Raw genomic sequence first — 21,921 nt, forward strand, 5'->3', positions numbered from 1 at the left:
TCCAGTACCCTTCTGCTGCGTGTGACCCTTGCGACCTCGTAGTAGAGGGTCTTTAAATGACTGTAGTCAAACGTCTGATGAAGCAACTCAACCCTGCAATAAAAATCTATAACAGATTCCACGTCTAAAACTATAACTTCATTCTTAAGCACATTCAGGTCTTCTAGTATGTATGTATGTGTACATTCACACGCACATGCACACACACAATATATATATATATATATATATATATATATATATATATATATATATATATATATATATATATATATATATATATATATATATATATATATATATATATATATATATATATATATATATATATGCATATATATAAAGTATATATATATATATATATATATATATATATATATATATATATATATATATATACACATGGCATTGCAAAACTTTGTTCAGCGAATATCTAGGAATTCTTTGTATAAGCCACAAATATTGTCTTAATCAGAGATTCTCTTGAGCATCGTCAGTTTTAAATATAAGCACAGCACCATTTGCCTAATACTTCAGATTTATCAGGTGACAAACCCATATACAAAGATATCAGTATCAACACAATACTCTTACAATACATACTTATCGGATCTGTCGATTTCTTCGAATTTGCGCGCGCGAGAAAACAGATGACGGTCACAATTTCAAAAAAGTGATGTAACGGCAATCACCGAATACCGAACCCTTGATGCGCCAAAGGTAGCTGCTTCAGACGTTGTAGGTCCTGTCTTGGTCCGCACTACTACCTAAACGGTGTTGGTTTTATTCCACTGATTATGGCGCTAAATAGCCTCCTTCCCCTCCCTCTCCTTCCGGGCCATATGGCCTACAGCCCAAATTTCATCCATTCATTCATACGATCGTGCTTTCAAATGTGGTGTTATAAATAAGCCTGTCGAAGCTCTCAAGAATTATAAGTACTGTATTTGAAACGTTCTCCAGAATTCAGAGAAAACACTGCTGGTTTCGGTGTGATCATCAATGATGAAGCCAGACTCTGTTTGTGTCTCCCTGAAGTTGAAAAGTTTGCAAGAGCTGTCATTCTTCCCACTAGCTACTACGTGTGCCTAAATCCTTACCCCTGATGTCGGCTGAAAACCTTAATGAAGATTGAAAAGAAACACATAATTCATGGAGGAGGAGTGACAGAAAAAGTTATTGGAAGGAACAGGAGAGTGGAATTCAGATTCAAATCAAATCCTGAAGGTGAAGGACAAAGGATGTCGACATCCCATAGAAGGAGGAAGGGTAAGTTCGGTGCACTTTCAAACGACGTTATTACCAGTTTATCGTCTTTTAGTGTTATGGTGGTCCTAATATACAATGACACTTTTTATTGATTTGCTTCGTGTTTTCAAAAAATATTTCGTTAGTTCGTTCGTAATTTTATATTTAAATGAGAGATTAGGCTAGTAGGCTAAGTTAATGGTAAATGGTCTACATAGGACTAGTTGATTCGAGTGAGTTATGAAGATCTGAGGCTAGTACTGCTAAGTCTTGTCCCTGGTGTACCATATATATATATATATATATATATATATATATATATATATATATATATATATATATATATATATATATATATATATATATATAACACAATAGGTATATATATATGGAACCGTTATATATATATATATATATATATTTTATATATAACACAATAGGTAGGTAGTGGAACCGTTAAGTCGATTTCATTTTATTTGTCCACCCACGTGTGAAGATGTGGCACATGAGCATGGGTAGCACGTGATTGGCTGATAATCAACGTTTCCGATGTCGTTGACTTACTGTAATAAATACTAAAATATCTTTCAGTAATATATTTGAATGTTTAGATATACATAGAACCCTCTTCCCTCTATAATAACTCATAAACATGCCGATTTTTATCGATAATATACCAACACAAGCACAAGAAAGATGAGGTTGTATCAAACAGTCTACTCAGATCAAACACAAACGAACGATGAGCATTCAATAATTATGATTTATCTCATTACAATATGGCCCACAAGGTTTCCTTATCATTCAAACTTTGTTATGTGCATAGTTTCATTGCATGCATATAAAAGTTACTTTATTATAATACCAAAGTGATGTCTACGTTTGTACAGACGGCCAAAGAAAAATTGGCGCAGTTTCTTTATTCATCGTTCGTTATGGAAATATTGCCATATGCAGGTGCCATATTATTTGCTTTTCAATCGTGACAGCCTCAGAAGCAATTGGAATTTGGATTTGCTTCTGCTCGAGTCTTGACGATGACCCAACGTATCGTACAGTACTGGTGTGTCGTCGTTCGTCACCTACAGCCGATAAATAATAATGAAGCCTATTAATATTCTTTAATAGCAAAGTGTAATTCAACTAATTTTGTCCTTTCATCAACGAAATAATTGGCATGGCACATTTAGTTGGCCTAAATTTGACTTCTGATTCTGACATGATTACCTACAGTAGGTCTATTTTCATCAGTATCTCTCTTGGATGCATCATGTGAATGAATGTTTAAATCGACAATATCTATATTAATCTGCTTTATTTGATTATTCCCGTTATTCTTTTCTATTGACAAAATTCTCCTTTGTTCTTATCCTTTTCATTAGTGCTTAACATAATTTACTCAGACCTAGCTATCTCATGTCAAAAAGCAACATAAGAAATCAGACGAAAACAATTTAGTCTTTCTTCAATCTAATTCCTTGCATGTCATCCTGTTTCATTCGCACAAGGTGGAAAACTGTGGGAGTCAAAGCTGAAGAATACATTAGGACAAAAGAATTACTTTCATGAAAGCATTCTTGGGTTAATCTTGATGTAGATATTCATTTCTCCTAAACAGAAATTAAGTAGAATCAGTTTCACATGTATGCCTAGAACTACTGCCGTGAGCATATTATACGTAGCTGAAAGGCTAGAAAATATAAAAGGTAATTTTCTCATTTAAGTCTATTTCCGATATTTACAATCAAAACTAAATTTTATATATATATATATATATATATATATACTGTATATATACACACAAGAAAAAAAGTAGAAATCCATGAAGTTGTAATGCAGTCAAATAAGGAGTAAAGCTAACAAACAAATGAAAATAAACATATCCATATTAGCAGGTGAGGTATATACAGTATATATATATATATATATATATATATATATATATATATATATATATATATATATATATATATAATGTGTGTGAGAGAGAGAGAGAGAGAGAGAGAGATAAATTAAGTAGGAATTCATTCCTAACTTAGGCCTATAAGTATGTATAGATTCACATGAATAAGAAAATGTTAGAGAAGTAAATGAGCCGAAATGGAGTCAAATACAAAATAATACTGTTAAACTAAGGGGAATAAAATGATAAAATTGGTCACATTATATGAAAAGGCAGCATTGCTCATTAAAACTTTGTATTGGATCCTCGAGCATCTAGCACGCATCTTATACTATTTGGCATTGATACAACAAGGACTTCGCAAGTGTCTGTTGCTCCCCTCTTTGGCCATAAGTTTTTCCAAATATCTGTTGCATGCTTTATAAGGTTCTCTTTGGTGTAAGCGCGATTAACACCCTATTGTTGGGTCATGTAGGTCCATAAGTTTTCTATTGGGCTCAGATCTACAGACTTGGCAGGCCAGTCAGTTCGAACCACGTCTGGATTCTGCTGGAACCACTGCTTTACAACCTCTGCATTGTGGACCGCAAAATTTTCTATGGCGATATATAGCCTACTGGCATGGGATACGGCAATAATAGTTTTCGAACTGAGGGTACTATAATGTCCCGTAAAATTTCCATACACTGATTGGTGTTCAGAAATGCTCATCGATGGCAATTAGCCCTCCCGGTCCACTGGCAGCCATCAATCCCCATAACCCAGCTGATATTCTGCCACTACGCCTTGAAGGCACGATGTTATTTTCAGCATATCTGTCCAAAGAAAATATTATTTCAAATAACAGACAATTCAATAGAGAGTAGTTAGTCATAAAAAAAAAGAGAGAACAGTAGGCCTACAACTTTACAGACATATTTTCTTCCATTTTTATATATGTTACAACATAGACCTATCTTATGAATTATCCTCTATAAATGAAAATTATAATGTTTCCTAATAGCCTATAGGCATGGATTGAAATTATATCTCAAGACAACTATGTGAAGATAAATGTGCAGTATAATCCCCATTAAACAGATAGTTCCTGTATGAACAGTCAAATACATATAGTTATTGATCATTTCTCAGCTTTAGGTCTAGGATATATATACAGTAATAAACACAAAATAACAAAAGTTTCTTTTTATCATTTTGCAACTATGTATTATTTTCACTTTATAGTCGAATTGCATTAGTTTTTTTTATATATAACGTAATGCAGTCAAGTATATACTACATATCAGTTTATAATAGGAATAAACAGGTCCCATCCTTTCTTCTTTATGCTGTTGCATTAGCAGTGGTTTCCTTGCCGGAATCCTGTGATGCATTCCTGCCCCATGCAACCTATTCCGCACAGTCTGCACACGTATTTGCAGTCCAAGCTGCTGTTTCACAGCAACTGCTGTCATCTGGGGCTGTTCTTTGACAGCTGCAACTATCATATCGTTTAGCTCTTTTCTGGGCTTCGAGGAGTTCCACTCTAGGCCTATTTTTCACACTTTTATAATTTTTTTTCTCTGATAGCATTTTGTGAGTTTCCATTGTTTTCTGTAAAATTTAACAAATGGAATCGTTCAACCACTATTAACTTTATATTGAAATGATAATATAAGGACTATGTTTATGCGATACTGCTAGTGATAGCTGTCTCCTGTTGTTGCCGAAACGTGCAAATGTGGCCTCTTCCGGTGTGGAAGTTTTGATACAGAAGTGGGGTCTTCATTTAACGGTCTGCCACACCAAGAGTGGAAAAAAATGTTCATACTCTTTAGGGGTTTATTGTGGCCAGATATAATAGTTTCTTATATTTTATGATTCATTGTCCTATATTCTCGGCCATTTGCGTATTTATATATCTTTTCATATAAAAAATGACTGAATAAAAAGCCATCAAAGAGTGGTTGTTTGCGCCGAATCACGAAGCAGCAGAAGTTGATCGAGCCAGGAATGTCTTGACTGACACGTCGAATGCAGACGACATCAGAGTGACAGCAGCTTTAGGGATCCATCTAATTATGGTAGCTTAACTCTATTTAAAATTGTTTAAGTAAATGTAAAAATTTATTGTGATTAACTTAAGGGAAGTTACAGGAAATGATCTTTAGACTATGAAGGAAAGCTATGGGTTGAATGACTTTAAACTTTAGGCTACCATCGACGTCAGTGCTGTGGAAATGTGGCACCACTGTATTATGGCAGTGGTCGTGATTCGACTTTTTTTATCACTTCGTTTCGTTCACGTGAATTTTGTTATATGGAAAATAGTTTTATGTAATTATATAACATGAAGATTACAGTGACTGTTTTTAACGCCATTACATAAGATTTATTCCATCTTTGAACAGAAAAATATAGTAATCAGGCATGAATCGTGCGTCAGGCAGGTGATCGAAAAATTATGAAACTCTGCCAATTTTAATTTGGCCGACTGTACATTGAAAAATAACCTTTAATATTGTTAAAAGCTAGAGCCTAGGCCTATACCACTGATATTTTATTTTACTGGGCCTCTTTTGAACACACTTTCATTCCATTTCGGTCAGAATTACTTTATTTAGTGTAACTTTTCTTTAATCGTTCTTTCTAAGTATCGTTCCAATGCTCAGCAATGAAAAGAATACTTATGTCTAGGTTAGCCTTTTATGCCGCACTCATGTCATCAACACTTAATGATGACGGAAACTGAAAGGGATTTCAAAGTTTTGTTCGACAGATTATTTAGCTAAACAATCCTGAAAGTGCCCAGTCAGTGAGCCATTATGATGATTTGTATTCTAAAGAAAAATTACATAAATATGCCATCATGCCATGGATTACAAGTAATTTCCCGCCTCCCAGCCAATACTGCAATGGTTGCTCCAATGACCGCCTTCCCCACCCCACCCCACCCCCCAGCCTCAGAGACTGCAATATTTTATTTCGAATGTTAATTTACTCGTGTAATTTACATGCAAAAAATTATCAAAATACATCTTATTCGCACTAGCATAGCCAGATGTCTTATCTACCTACAATGAGATAAAAAAAAATAGTATTTAAAACCCATTGTTCAATTGCTTTTTATGCGGTTAGATTGTTTGTGGCAAGTCGTCATTCCTGTGCTTCTGTTGTTTCATCATCGATAGAAATCGGCATGTTGATGATCTAAGTAAGGTGTGTGAGGGTTCTTTGTGTATAAAAGCATTCACATGTATTACGGAAGGAATATTTTGCATCTTTATTACAGTACGCCTATGATATCGGAAACACTGATTTCCGCGTAAGCCACATCCACCTAAACCTACTTTGGTGAGTGGACAGATAAAATGAAATAGACTCTAGTTACTGATAGCAAATGACAGGAGAAATTCCTTTAAGCGGAGTTCACAAGATCATTGTTGAATGTCATTCACAGCACTGACAGTATCTGAAGACTGTCATTCCTGAGACCACACGATCATTGTGAAATGTCATTCCTATTGTCAGTCAACTCTAGTGGTGCCAGCGCAGAGAGAAAGCGCTGTTGCCATATTGTTGGCATTTCCTTTGAAAACAAGTAACCTATGTAGTTCTGGTCTTTAAATTCTAGACCTAGCCCATCAATTGGACGTTGGTTTTGCACGTATTATTCTTATTATTAATATTCAGAAGATGAACCCTGTTCATATGGAACAAGCCCGCAGGTGCCATGGACTTGCAATTCATGCTTCCAAAGAATGTCATTCGTGGATCGTAGATTCGACCCCAAGCAATGCTGTTAAGTTGGTCACATAAATTTTAGTCTTGACTGGGACACGGTATATATTGCCCAAACGTAGAAATGTGGCCTCCGGTGCGGAAGTTTTCATGCACAACATGATCGTGTGCAGAAGTGGCGTCTTCATTTTACGGTCTGCCACATCAAGTGTGGAAAAAATTTCCGCGCTCTTTTTAGGGGTTTATTGTGGTAAAATACATCATTTTCTTATATCTGTGACTCATTGACTTATATTCTCGGTCATTTGCATATTTATATGTATGTTCATATAATAACGACTGAATAAAGAACTATCAAAGAATGGTTATTTACCCGCCAACGCATGAAGCAGTAGAAGTCGATCAACCGATGTCTTGATTGACACATAGAATGCAGACAATAACAGTGACAGCTTTAGGTTTTCGTCTAATTAAGGTAATTCAAATCTATTTAGAATTGTTTTAATAAATGTAAAAAGTGACTGTGATTAACTTGATAAGGGAAGTTCTTTGCAAAGTAAGATTGTAAATGCTTTTAATGTTTAGATCTATATAATAATCTCATTATCATTGAATGTTGTCGCATGTCAAGAGACCCATGTAATGATAAACATTTGGGTTTTCCGGTTAACAAATGTTTACGCAAGTGATCTTTAGACAGTAAAGGAGAGCATATATATTTTTTTTTGGATACGTTAGATTTTACTGATGATTGAATGAACATAAAATTTAGGCGAGCGTGGAAGTCAGCATTGTGGAAATGTGGCAACACTGCTTGGACAGTACTAGCAGATCTCTGAATGTCTGAAGATCCCAAGTGTTTGTCCTGATGGCCTAAATTTCATAAAAAAAAAAAAAATAATAAATCTAGAGTTAGTGAATTGCTATGAAAAATCTTTTCTAGAATCTATTTAAATATTTATTGGTTTTTATCCCACTACTTTCTGTGAATCCATTACTATATTTAGCCTAATGATTTTTATGCAGTTTAGCCTAAATAATGAGGTACAAAACAAGTCCTACCTCTGTTGTAGCCTCCATTGCGCTTTTGGCTCAGTCGGCTTTCCTGTGTCCTGTAGAAAAAGCAGTTCTTAAAAACCCATGAAGAGGTTCATAGATATCCTCAGTACTAGCGCCACTTCTTTTAGTCATGAATTTTCTGCAGTTCCCTCCAAAAATTACTTCTTAAAGCGTTCAACTCCCTTTTAACATCATCGATAGGGACATCGTTTTTCATCAAACTGAAAATTTCTAATAAAGTTCCTCGTACACAGCATTTCTTTGATCTGTCCTCACGTCATTTTCATTTTGTATGTCCCAAAGTTCAGGCAAGTCTTTATACATACCAGTGAAATACTGACACGAATGAATTCAAGACGAACAGACGATCATCAGTCTTTCACTCATTCCATAAGCTCCGCCCACAAGGACGATGTGCGTGAATGATCGATTTTATTCAAATATTTTGAAATCCATCATTCACGGTTTTCATGGCTGACATTCCGTCATTCCTCTGTTCACACGGTCAGTCGGAATGACATTCACGGAAACATTTGCATTCTGAATGACGGTGTGAACTCGACTTTAGAGAGTATGCGTCTCGTGACAGACGAATGGATCCGGTGTCATGGCGGTGGAGGGTTGGCGGTGATGGTGGGGGTGGGGCACTGGTGTCTTTAGTCCAGTATTTGTAACTTGATGAACAGACAGAAAGATACAAGTCTATCATTCAATCATTTTGACGGGGAAAGTTTTGTGGAGGAGATTATGAACGAAATGGAACCCTCTTGGGTACGTGTTGCTCTCTCTCTCTCTCTCTCTCTCTCTCTCTCTCTCTCTCTCTCTCTCTCTCTCTCTCTCTCTCTATATATATATATATATATATATATATATATATATATATATATATATATATATATATATATATATATATGTGTGTGTGTGTGTGTTTGATCTGACAATCAAATCAATTACCAGCCCTAAGGTGGTAGACCTACTCACTAGAATAGATGGTTATTTACAGTAGGAGGAGTTATAGCCGTACATCTCTTCTCCTTTACCTTCCAATTGGTGTCATTGCTGCCGGTGTCTGATGTCTGATGTCTGTAACATGAAGCGGCAGAAGTCAGGGGGGACATGACTTTTATTCAGCCCCTTTGACAACGTAAATGTCGTGGAACAGATAAGATTCCAATGTAACTGGATTCCTGCGGTACTTGCTCTCTCTCTCTCTCTCTCTCTCTCTCTCTCTCTCTTCTTCGTGTGTGTGTGTGCGTGTCATGAATTGAGTTGCTATGAAAAGCGTTTTTTGCATCTCATAGGAAGTGATTTAAGGTCATCCTACGCTGTAAATTTCGCAGACCAATAGTCTAAGTGGGTGATTGGCGGTCTACTGTACGGTTGACTGGTTGTGTAGTATACCGTACATGATGTTACCACCCAACATAAGGAAACTGCTTCGGAGTTGTTTCGTTTTTCGCAAGGATTTTTTTTTAAAAACTCGGTTTTTAATTTTGGCGATTTTTTACAGTTGCCATGAAATGCGTCTTTTGCGTCTCAAATAGGAAGTAATTTAACGGTCATCCTACGCTGTAAATTTCATACACCAATAGCTTAGTCTAAGTTGGTGTTTGGCGGCCAATGGCTGACGCGCCGTTTAGTCCCATATGACTTAACTCGATAACTAGACATTCAGCATATGGTACCTCCTTCAGAATTGTGTTGTTTTTCGCAAAGATAAAAAAACCGGTTTTTTTTTTTGACGATTTATTTCGTTACGCTCAGCGGCGTCGATATCTTTTCCATAAACGTAAATCATAAACCCGTAGACTTTACTTCCTACGTATCGATAGAAGACCAACTTTGAAGAAAGATGAACGAAATAATCGTGATTAATTTGACTACCGTCATAGCTGTAGTCTTTTGGCAGCATTGAAGTTAAAACTCATAGGTCTGTCTGTTTTATATTCAAATCATAAAAACTTGATTTCATTTTAGGAAACATTAAAGTTCAAACTAGCAGTATGAGCAGCGGCGTGCAACATAGAGTCATTATATATTATATATATAAATATATATATTTATATATATATATATATATATATATATATATATATATTTATATATACCTATATATACAGTATATATACCTATATAAATATAAATATATATACATATATACTGTATATATATATATAAATATAAAGATATATACACTTCAACACTGAAACTTTGAAAAGTGTATACAGAATGACACCACACTGAAATGAGCTGTTATGTCACCTATCAAAAGTTCGAATTTCTTCACAGGCCAAGTGTATTATGAGTACAGTGGAAAGACTCCTGCCTTCAATAACTTGAGGGAATTTAAATTACAGATAAGAACTTACATACAATAATAATAATAATAATAATAATAATAATAATAATAATAATAATAATAATAATATTATTATTATTATTATTATTATTATTATTATTATTATTATTATTATTATTATTCAGAAGATGTACCCTATTCATATGGAACAAGGTCTCCACAGGGGCCAGTGGCTTGAAATTTAAGCTTCCAAAGGATATGATGGCGCCCTTTAGAAAGAAGTAACAGAAGGTAATGGGAAATACAGAAAGAGGGGATCAGTCATCAGAAAACCAGACAAATTTACAAACTGATAGATAGATAAATAAGAATGTAAGTAAGTTATTAAAATGCAAGGAGAAATGTTGAAAACCACAGTCAGCATTGTCAACACGAAGTATGAATGATAAAATTTAGGCTGTCAAGCCAAGTACTGGGGTGCTTTCTGACATCCACTGCTTCAGGCAGTCAAAAGAGGGAGTTGAAGTGGTTGGACAGAAAGATGGACGAAAGGGGAGGTGGAATGGAGGTAAAGTAAAAGGCTGAAAAGTGGGTGCAGATAGGGGCCGAAGGGATGCTGCAGACATCCTTTAGTAATGTCTACATATATATATATATATATATATATATATATATATATATATATATATATATATATATATATATATATATATATATATATATATATATATGTATATGTATATATATATATATACATATATATATATATATATATATATATATATATATATAAATATATATATATATATATATATATATATATATATATATACAGTATATATATATTTATATATACATACATATATATGTATATAAATATACATATATATAGAATCAACTAGGAGAAACTCATAGCAGAATTGATAATGAGTTAATGGTAAGGGTACTGAGGGTTTGTGGTACAAAAGATAAGTTGTTGAGAGTAATAAATAAAAAAAAAACAAATAATGATGGAAAGGAAATGAATATTTGAACTTACAGGCTGTAGAGTGCCGGGTTTCATATGAAATGAGTCGAGACATGGGTGTGGTGGAATGGCTGATATGTGCAGGTGATACAGCACTGCTCAGGGATAGTGAAGAGAAGCTACTGAGACTAGTATAAGAAGAATCTGAATGTGTTTACGAGAAGAGAGAGTTCAGAGCAAGTGTGAGCACGAGTTATGGTGTTCTAGAACACGAAAAAATATAGAGGAACAAATGTTACAGACGTAGTATCTAAGTAGCAGACTGTATGAAGATAAGATATACTGTCTTTATCTTTATCTCTTGATCAAATGCAAATCGTTGCCAGAAAGTCTGGCAAAGGCATTAACGCTTATGATAACAGATCTATGTCGAACTTTGAAACTCGAAAAAAAGCCACAAATGGGAGAACGAATATACTTAAGAAATCCACCAAAGTAAAAACCTAACTTACTTAAGTCACTGTGAGTGAAGTTAAGAAAGAGAGCAAAAAAAAAAAAATAAAATAATACGTGAAATATCAGTACCTGATCAACGATGCTACTTTCAAGGGAGAAACTTCGTCTTTATGTAAATGTCCTTCTCTCATTGTGAACTAAAGTTGGGTTTTTAGTGTCTCCACACGGGTTGCACTGTCAACATTACTCAAGGCTCTTTGCAGCGTCCCTTCCTTAGGCCCCTGGCTGCAAACCCTTTCATTCCTTCGACTGTACCTCCGTTTATATTCTCTTTCTTCCATCTCAGTTTCCTTAACCTTCTCCTGACAATAGTTTCACAGTGCAAATGCGAGTTTTTCTTTCTGTTGCACTTTTCAGACCTATTTGGTCCTGTCCATTTCCGTTTCGCCGTTGAATGACTTCATCATAGGTCCCAGCCTAAATTTGATATATTCCAATTATTATTATTATTATTATTATTATTATTATTATTATTATTATTATTATTATTATTAAACGTTCTAAATTACTCAGGCATTCTTTTAAAACATATTATTATTATTATTATTATTATTATTATTATTATTATTATTATTATTATTATTATTATTATTATTATAAAACAAAACGCACGTTTATAAGGGGCAAATAATAAGGCTGTTAAGTTACAAAGCTTCCATGGAATGCATGCATACATAGACATACATACATGCTTGCACACTTTATAATCTTAGTTTTAGCGAAGAAATCGTATTATTATTATTATTATCATTATTATTATTAGTCAGAGGATGAACCCTATTCATATGGAACAAGCCCACCACAGGGGCCACTGACTTGAAATTCAAGCTTTCAGAGTAATTAATAATAAAATCGCAAATGCATGAAGAGTATGGGTGAACTTGAAGTATATTACGTACTTGTCAGTATTAGTTATTGTTAATGATATTAGGGAACAGAAGCGTGCTAACTTCAGACGTGCAAGAGTGCTCTCAAAACTCAACGCAAGATTTGTGTATATAATATATATATATATATATATATATATATATATATATATATATATATATATATATAATATACATATTTTCTTTGCCTTTTTTAGCTCAGTGATTGTCAAAGTTAAGGTACAATTCAGGAAAAATTAATAAGCCTAATACCAGCGTGATTCCACATATAATGGTCGCGGAAGAACAATGATCGTTCGAGAAATAATGTTTTTAATTGGGGGCCGAATGAGGGTGGAATTTTGCTGACCAAATCATAACAATAATAACACCGCTTATTGCTTTTGATTATAAAGTTTAATTTGACGGGGGAAACGAGCTAGTCCTTGTAAACACAGGTGAAATTCAATAACCTCTTGTGATGCTTAGTCACACAGGGGAAATAACGGGTAAGGTATAGATTTAAGTCATTTAAAACAACTGATTTTGTCCCTGGGTCTAGTACCAGCTTCAGAAAGGTGAAGTACAATAACATCTTATGATCATAGTACTACAGGGGAAAACAACTGGTAAGATATCAATACAGGTGATTTAAAACACTTGATTAAAGCACTTGATTTTGTCACTGGGTCTAGTACCATCTTCAGAAAGCTGCTTGAGAGAGAGAGGGAGGGGGAAGGGAGTGGTTGAGTAGCAATAGTGTGTGTGAGGTGGAGGAGAATGGTGAGAGAGAGAGAGAGAGAGAGAGAGAGTGGCAGATCTGTTGCGTTTAAAACACTTCGTTTTCTCTGGGTTTATAGTACCATCTTCAGAAAGCTACTTGAGAGAAAGAGAGCGGGAGAGAAGGGGGAGGGATTGGTGGAGTAGCAGTAATGTGAGGTGGAGAATGACGAGAGAGTGAGAGAGAGAGAGAAAGTGGTAGAACTGTCGCGATAGAAGAGGGCGAGTGGCTTGCAAAGGCTGTATCAGTGGGCAGTCTTTCCTTACCTTTGCCTGCTGAACCTGTTTTCAAGATCGCTCCAGCCATGTTGGAGGTGAGTCTAGCTGATCTTTGGTTTATTAGTCCTCTTCTTCTTGTTCTTCTTCTTCTTCTTCTTCTTCCTTTTTTATAGTTAATGTTGCATTCTCTGTCCTTCTTAAAGGTCATTTTATTGCTAAACGAAGATTCCTAAGAGTTGTTCTTATAGTCTGAAGTATGCAGTTTCCCCCCCACCCCCTATTATTTTAGGCTGTTGAAAGGACAGATGTTGATTCCGTTTCATTCCTGAAGTTAGAATAGGTCTCTCTCTCTCTCTCTCTCTCTCTCTCTCTCTCTCTCTCTCTCTCTCTCTCTCTCTGTGTGTGTGTGTGTGTGTGTGTGTGTGTGTGTGGGCCAGTACGCCGGCACATAAATTAGGAAAAATACAAATTACTTTTAAAATTGCCAATGTTAATGGAGGTTAGGAAGTCTCTCTCTCTCTCTCTCTCTCTCTCTCTCTCTCTCTTAAGGCCTGACACAATTTTCTGTGAAATCTAGTTTTGGATGGTGTCGCAGTCCCATTCCTTGTGCAAATTCATAATCAAGCTGAAATTTACTTGTTTGAAAGTATTAAACAATTAAAAGGAAATACTGAAAAGGCTTATGTGAAGTCAAGAAAAAATTGAATGATTAAAATTATTATAAAAGAATTCTTTGAACTAACGTGAAGTGTTCGACAGAACAACGCAACGACTGGGATTTTGAAAAGCGTGTTCAAAAGTTTAGAAAAATGGCTACCCTACCAGGGATTAAGCCGAGAATTATATATACGTACAGTATAATAATATGTATGTATATACACATGCACACATACATACATACATATATATACATATATATATGTATATATATATACATGCACACATACATACATACATATATATATATATATATATATGTGTATATATATATATATACATATGATTATAATCACTTTTGTACGTGATTCATTTATCACACATTACCACAGGCGAAAAATAAGAGACGGGGTGTGGGTCCTGACCGGTTTCGACTTTATTTTCAAGCCATTGACGAAGGACTGATACAGAGTGTTAGAAGTCACAAATACAAATACTACAGGAACAGTACTGACGAACATACACAACCGTTAGAGACTACATATCCACCCACAAGCCGGTGTCAAGGTAGGAGTGGCCTGCAAAACTCATTTGGCTAAAAATCACAATATACTCTCAGGGGACAATACTGATAAACACACCGACCATAGGCGACAACAGATCCACACCTGACAGGTATCAGGGAGGCGGAGTTTGGAAAAGTCATAAGCACTGCTGCCCCCGTACTGTGTTTACAAATATGATAATCTTATTTTCATACATCTCTACGGTCTACCTTAAAATTTAAACAATTTACAAATTTCTTTTGATATTAAAAGATCAAGTTTATACACCCCTTGACTGATATTCATATTATGGTTGTAACTTTCTTTTACAAAGCTAGATTCAATGATATTCCTTTCCAGTGTGTTATATGAATATACAATCCTTTTTGCACCTTCCCAACTGATAGCATGATTGTTCTCACTAACATGTACAAAAATACCACTGTTCCCTTGTGCATATCTCACACATTGCTTATGCTGTTCTATTCTCTTTTCCAGTGCTTTCCCCGTTTGGCCAATATAAAAGTTGTCACAAGACTTGCAAGGAATTTTATATGCACACCCTTTAGTACTGTCAGGGGAGTTCTTGATAAGAACATGTTTCATTGTTTTATTTTTCTTAAATGAGACAGTAACACCAAAATTCTTAAGAAGATGGGGGATATCTTTCATATTATTATTATAAGGCAGTAAACTCGGCAAGGAAAGTGAGGATACAGTTTTCATTAGATTTCGTTCATCGAATTTTAATTTTTTTCTTACAGAAAACACATAATCTCAGTACATTTACTCTAGAATATGAAAATACAATGCAAATTATATCGTATATGTTAAATCTGCAAAACAAAAACGTTCAGATACTTAAAAACACCATGCATGTCCGAAGTAATCAGAATTCTCAGATGACTTCGTTCATAGAGATCTAGAAGATAGTGTGTGGATATCTCGGTGTAGTACTGTTCATCAGAACGGCAATATTTACTCGTTTTCCGTTATGAACAGGCTTATTACTGCATCATCATACGAGATAATGATAAATTCTTTAAATTTTACACATTCATATTTGTATTCCACGGTGTTAAAAGTCAGCTGGAATTAATGGCAGTAAATGTTGTAACAGCTAGGGTAGGTTGACCAAATCTATTTAAATCCGTAAGAGCGTTCTCTATGATGTGAGGAGCAATGCCAGAACTTCGGCGGGAAAACACAAGTACCTGGATGTTTCTTATTTATGTTTTGATAGGAATGGAAAAAACTGAATTTTTTTTATTGGTCAGGTGCTTGGGTACACAACACTATAGCAAAATCTACCTAGCTTTGCAGCTAAGCCCCACCCACTGCACGCCAGTATTGGCTAGCTCTCAAAGGGGAATGACGTCACACTAGTTAACAGTCCAAATGATTACCAGTACGGATTTGACTCCGTTCGGTAATTTTGAGTTTCGTACATAAATCATGACACCACAGATTTGAGTTCCCGGAGTTGTGAAGTATGCAGTTGATGTCTCTGATAAAAGACATTTTAAGTTATATATCATTATGAAGATCTTGGACCATTTTGTCTCTGCATCTATTTTTTTTTTCTTTTTGTCATGCGCAGCCTAAATACACAAGCGTCTTGCTTTTTTCTTTTCTTTTAAATTGGTGTTGGGCTACATAAGCGATCCCACATAGACCACATAAATTGAAATGAAGCATGGACTTATGCAGCCAGTTCCGATATTAGGGTATTAATTCTTCATAAACCTGCATGTCAAATGTTAATATCAGTGAGAGATTAGGTCTACACCAATTTCTTATATTTTGAGGCAATGACAGGGCACAGACTTATACTTTAATTTCTTATATTTTGAGGCAATTAAAGGGCATAGGCTTTCACGTCAATTTCTTATATTTTGAGGCAATGACAGGGCAAAGACTTACACGTCAGTTCCTTATATTTTGAAGCAATGACAAGGCATAAACTTATATACGTCAATTTTTTATATTGTGAGGCAATGACAGGGCATAGACCTACACGTCAATTTCTTACATTTTGAGGCAATGACAGGACTTAAGGAGGCACGAGCTAGGTCTGAGATACACCATGCGGCTGAAAAGCTCAAAGGAGAATCCTTCTTTTGAGATCTTGAAACAGTGTGACTCGAGGCTTTTAGGATCTAGATCTTCAATACAATTTCAAATCAGACAGCTGGGTGAACTGGAGGATGAAAGTATATAAACATCGTGCTATCCCTCCATGGTTTAATCCAGCAATAGATGTCTGCATTAAAGAGATAGAGAAAAAAGGTCGTCCGGAAGAAGTCAGAAACAAGTTTTTGAAGCATGATGAGAGGCATATAAATGACAGGAAAATCTATACTGACGGATCAAAATCAGAAGATGGAGTGGGATGTGCGGTGGTGTGTGAGGGTGAGTCATATATAAAAAAGTTACCAGACTCCTCATCCATATTCACCGCTGAAGCAACAGACACAGTTGATGCTTTAAATCTTGCATCTGATAAGAAATTTAAATCCACAGTAATATATAGTGACTCAAGGAGTGTTTTAGAAGCCCTAAAGAAGTTTAATCCTACACATCCCTTAATTCAAAAGGCTCAGGAATGGCCTTTTTACCTTTCTGTTCGCCACAAATCAGTTAAGTTTTGTTGGATTCCTGGGCACACTGGTCTAGAAGGGAACGAACTGGCTGATAGCAACGCTAAGGATGCTGCAAGATGTGGTTTCGTAACTAGTAAGGTGTCACATTTGGATATGCGTCCAGTTATTAGAGGATACTTTCGTAAGAAATGGCAGCAGAAGTGGACCTCCTCCATTTTATCCACATATAGGAAGTACAGAAATATTAGAAAAAGTATTGATTTTTGGAGTTCGGGTTTTAATCATAACAGAAGATTCGAGATCATCCTAACACAGCTTAGGATTGGCCATACCCGCTTCACCAGTAGTTATATTTTAGAGGGAGCCAGTGTCCCAGTTTGTGCTCACTGCGGTAGTCAGCTATCCGTTGAGCACATGTTGGTGCACTGTCCTAGATTTAATCGCCTTAGTACTTATTAGCAGGGAAGACTGTTTTAGAAATTTTAAATGATGCTGAGGTAGATAACCTTATGGGTTATCTGAGAGAATCTGATCTTTTTAATGAGATATAAATTATTATATTTATTAAAGATTTCTCATATTTGTTTTATATATTAAGTATATATTTTATATATAAAATTTTTATATTTATTTTTTAGGGTTTTTATATAATATCATTCTTTATTTCTTACGTTCATATTTTAACACTGAATTTTACTAGTAGAGTATGTTATCATTCACCTTTTCATTATCAATCACATCTTCATCGCTTCCCTGAATAATCCTGATGGGTTCCGGCGCTTGGTCTTCAAGACCTAAATTTCATAATCATTCAATCAAGCATAGGCCTACACGTCAAGTTCTTATCGCAAATAGTTTTCTACCCGTGTCTGTTGGAAATAGAGTAGCTTTTAATTAATATAGTTGTTTCAACTCCACGATATATAATGTTTACGCATAAAGTGGAATGTACACGTATAAGCAAGTGCACACACACATACATGCATGGATGGCCATAGTAATTGTAACGCCACTTATACCGCAGAATAAAAGTAAAACTTGTGGGCACGTAGCCGAAGGCACACAGATCAATCATAGGACTGTGTCAGCCTTGCACACAACAATTAAACTGCTCTCAGTGAACTATATTGAAAATATATTTACAAAAGGGATGACAAATTATATTACTGTGATGAGTAAATATAAGGCTGCTGTAGCATTTCTATGAAAATGAAGGCTATGGTAGGAAGGCATCATAAGATACTTAACGAAATAAGAAAAATAAATGATAGCTGAAAAAGTTATGTATGAAATGATCCAAACCAGTCTGCGAGTAGCCCATTAATCACTTGATTTTGGGGGCATTCTTGTAGATTACCCTGTTGGACAAAGGATACGTCTTTTTTTTCGACCTTATTACTCCCACTGTATAGCAGGGTCGGCCACTTTCTCCATCTATTTCTATTCCTTGCATCTTCCTCGTCCAGTCTCACCTCATCCATACCCCTCCTCACCACATCCATCCATCTGGTCTGCTGACGCACCACACTCCTCCTCCCCATCATTGGCATGTTCTTAGCTCTCTTGATTGGTTCCACCTCCTCTCTTCTTATTAATGTTGAGAATTTTCAGCTCAATGAATCTGGCTGGATATTTTTAAATTGTATGAGTAAAATAAACTCTAGTAAGACAAATCTACCCAGGCTATGCACACTCACGTTAACTTCCAAAATGATACAACCAACTTCCGCATACATTAATTCAACACTGGCTATAGCTGGGTTAACAACATTGAGGACCATGTGATCCTCGAGAACACATGAAATGAATTTACAGAGAAAAGGGATTGCGCTGAGATACTCAGTGCTTGACTTTACCCTTTATAAGGTAACCTTCGCTACAAATGACATTCTAAAAGTTTAGGGTTTAGTGAATATTTAGTATGCAAGTATTCAGTGAATGTTTAGTATGTAAGTATTCACTGAATGTTTAGTGAGTATTAAGGTTTAGTGAATGTTTTGTGATTGTTAGTGTTTTGTGAATGTTTACTTTGTAAGTGTTTAATGAGTGATTAGTGAATGTCCAGTGACTGTTTATTGTTTAATGAGTGTTTAAGGGTTTAATGAGCATTTAGGGTTTAATGAGCATTTAGTGTTTAATGAGTGTTTAGGGTTTAGTAAGTTTAGTATACTGTGTATACTTAGTGGATGTTTAGTGAGAGTTTAGTGTATAGTGAGTACTCAGTGAATGTTTAGTGTATAGTGAGTGCTTAGTGAATGCTTAGTGAGTGTTTAGGGTATAGTGAGTATTTAGTGAATGTTTAGTGACTGTTTAGTGATTTATGAGTGTTTAGCAAACTTTATTGTATAGTGAGTGCCTAGTGATTGTTGATTATTCAGTGAATGTTTAGTGTATAGTAAGTGTGAGTGTTTAGTAAGTGTAAGTGTATAGTGGGTGTTAGTGTTTAATGATTGTACATTACTGTTTAGTTAGTGTTTAGTGACTGTATGCAAAGAAAGTCCTTTAATTAACAAGAACCATTTATACTAGACTTTGCTTAGATCCAAAAGCAGGTGCTTAGGCCTTGACCTCATTGGTTGGAGTGCTTAGGTCAACCTGTTTTTGTAAGGTAAATTTTCTCTGTGAAATTGGGTCAAGTAATAATAATAATAATAATAATAATAATAATAATAACAATAGTAAAAGTAATAGTATTAAAAGTAATATTAATGAAATAATAATAGTAAAGAAAATAATAATAATAATAATAATAATAATAATAATAATAATAATAATAATAATAATAATAATAATAATAATAATAATAATTAAACAAGTAAAAAAAAGCAAAGTTTCCACAGTGCTTCGTCTCTACAATATAGTGTTACGATCTGGACCGAGACCTTTCAATATGGCCGCCCGAGGTCACACGCTCGGCAGGGAGATAGCCACCGCATGTTATTGACACTCTATGGGCTGAGGCCACTATCGGAACGTGGCTGAATTTCATGGACCGCGGCTAAGAGTGTCATGGGTCGTGGCTGAAAGTTTCATACGGCATTATACGCTGTACAGAAAACTCGATTGCGCCAAAGAAACTGGCGTATTTTTTACTTGTTCACTATCAATTTCAGTTTCAGCGGTAAATAACCTCATACGTCATAGTGCTTGGCCGTTGGCCTAAATTTTATGATGTACTCTACTTCAGTTGCGGAAGCATAATTGGAGCGTCTTTTATTTAGACGAAAATACTCAAACAAAAAACACCTCAGGTTCCCTTCTTAAAAGACTTTGAAGTAAGCATAACTGGAACGTCTTTTATTTAGACGAAAATACTCGTAACAAAAAACATCTCAGGTTCCCGTCTAAAAAGACTTTGAAGCAACGGGGAGAGAAAAGTCTATTTTCCTTTGAACAGAGACATGTAAAAACAATAATAGTGTGCAATTTGCATTTGCATAAGCGGCCGTGACTCTCTGAAGGTTCTTTATACTTAAAGAGACTTAGATTTTTTCCTCACTGACAATACAAATCAGTGATGAAGAAACTTTAGATTAAATCCAGGGAATCTGGGAAATCATGACTTTCAGGTCAAAACGCGACACGCATAATTTCATTTCTTTTATTTACTTAATAAATTGTATATATATATATATATATATATATATATATATATATATATATATATATATATATATATATATATATATATATACATACATATATATATATATATATATGTATATATATATATATATATATATATATATATATATGTATATATGTATGTATATATAATTTTTAGTATGTGTGTGCGTATGGTTTCGTGATGCAGGTATTTGTTTCTTTTTTTCTGTGCTTGTACATTACCAGTTTTCATATAACCTTTTGCTTAACATTACTGTATTCTGATGATCGTTTGTGATTTGTGATTTTCGTATTTTTTCTTTCTCTGCTTTTGTTGTCAGACCTGATGATGGAGACAGTTACTCCGAAACCTGTAGTCATAATTAAATACAGGATGTTTTATGTACATTTACTGGTTTTACTCCTTCTATCATGACTCCGCATTCCACGGGATAAATAAATCAGTTGCACATATACAATATATATATATATATATATATATATATATATATATATATATATATATATATATATATATATATATATATATATATATATATATATATATATAATATATATATATACATTCAATCATGAAGCAAAATGTCGTTTAATATCCAATTCACGCTACTTCGGAATATCCCCGATGGGGAATTATCACCGAAGGGGATTTTATAAGTGATAAATGGATCGGTACTGCAGGGTCTCAATCCCTCGACACAGTACCTTCCAACGACCCCAGTCGACTGTAAAACCACTGAGCAGATCCTTTATCACTTACAAAATTCTCCTTTGTTGATAATTCCCCATCGGGGATATTCCCGAAGTAGCGTGAATTGGATATTAAACATTTGTAGCTTCATGATTGTATATAAATCACGGTGTGTGTTAACAATTTCATATATATATATATATATATATATATATATATAT

The 21,921-nt window shown here is 34.8% G+C and overlaps 1 protein-coding gene across 2 annotated transcripts in view; it reads left to right on the top strand.

The window, feature by feature from the left end:
• Nucleotides 1-747: 747 nt before the first annotated feature.
• LOC136825265 (solute carrier family 23 member 2-like) overlaps nucleotides 748-21,921 on the top strand; it is a 61,659-nt gene continuing 40,485 nt past the window's right edge. The window contains exon 1 of one of the 2 annotated variants that reach the window (XM_067081322.1): nucleotides 748-1,269. Coding sequence is in view for 1 of the 2 variants with exons in the window: in XM_067081321.1 (XP_066937422.1) it covers nucleotides 13,664-13,672 (9 nt within the window). In the remaining variant the exon portion in view is untranslated. Of the gene's footprint in view, nucleotides 1,270-13,436; nucleotides 13,673-21,921 lie in introns of those variants that run through there. The other variant, XM_067081321.1, reaches the window with a different exon arrangement.

Source organism: Macrobrachium rosenbergii, chromosome 37, assembly GCF_040412425.1.
Source record: "Macrobrachium rosenbergii isolate ZJJX-2024 chromosome 37, ASM4041242v1, whole genome shotgun sequence".
Taxonomy (NCBI): domain Eukaryota; kingdom Metazoa; phylum Arthropoda; class Malacostraca; order Decapoda; family Palaemonidae; genus Macrobrachium; species Macrobrachium rosenbergii.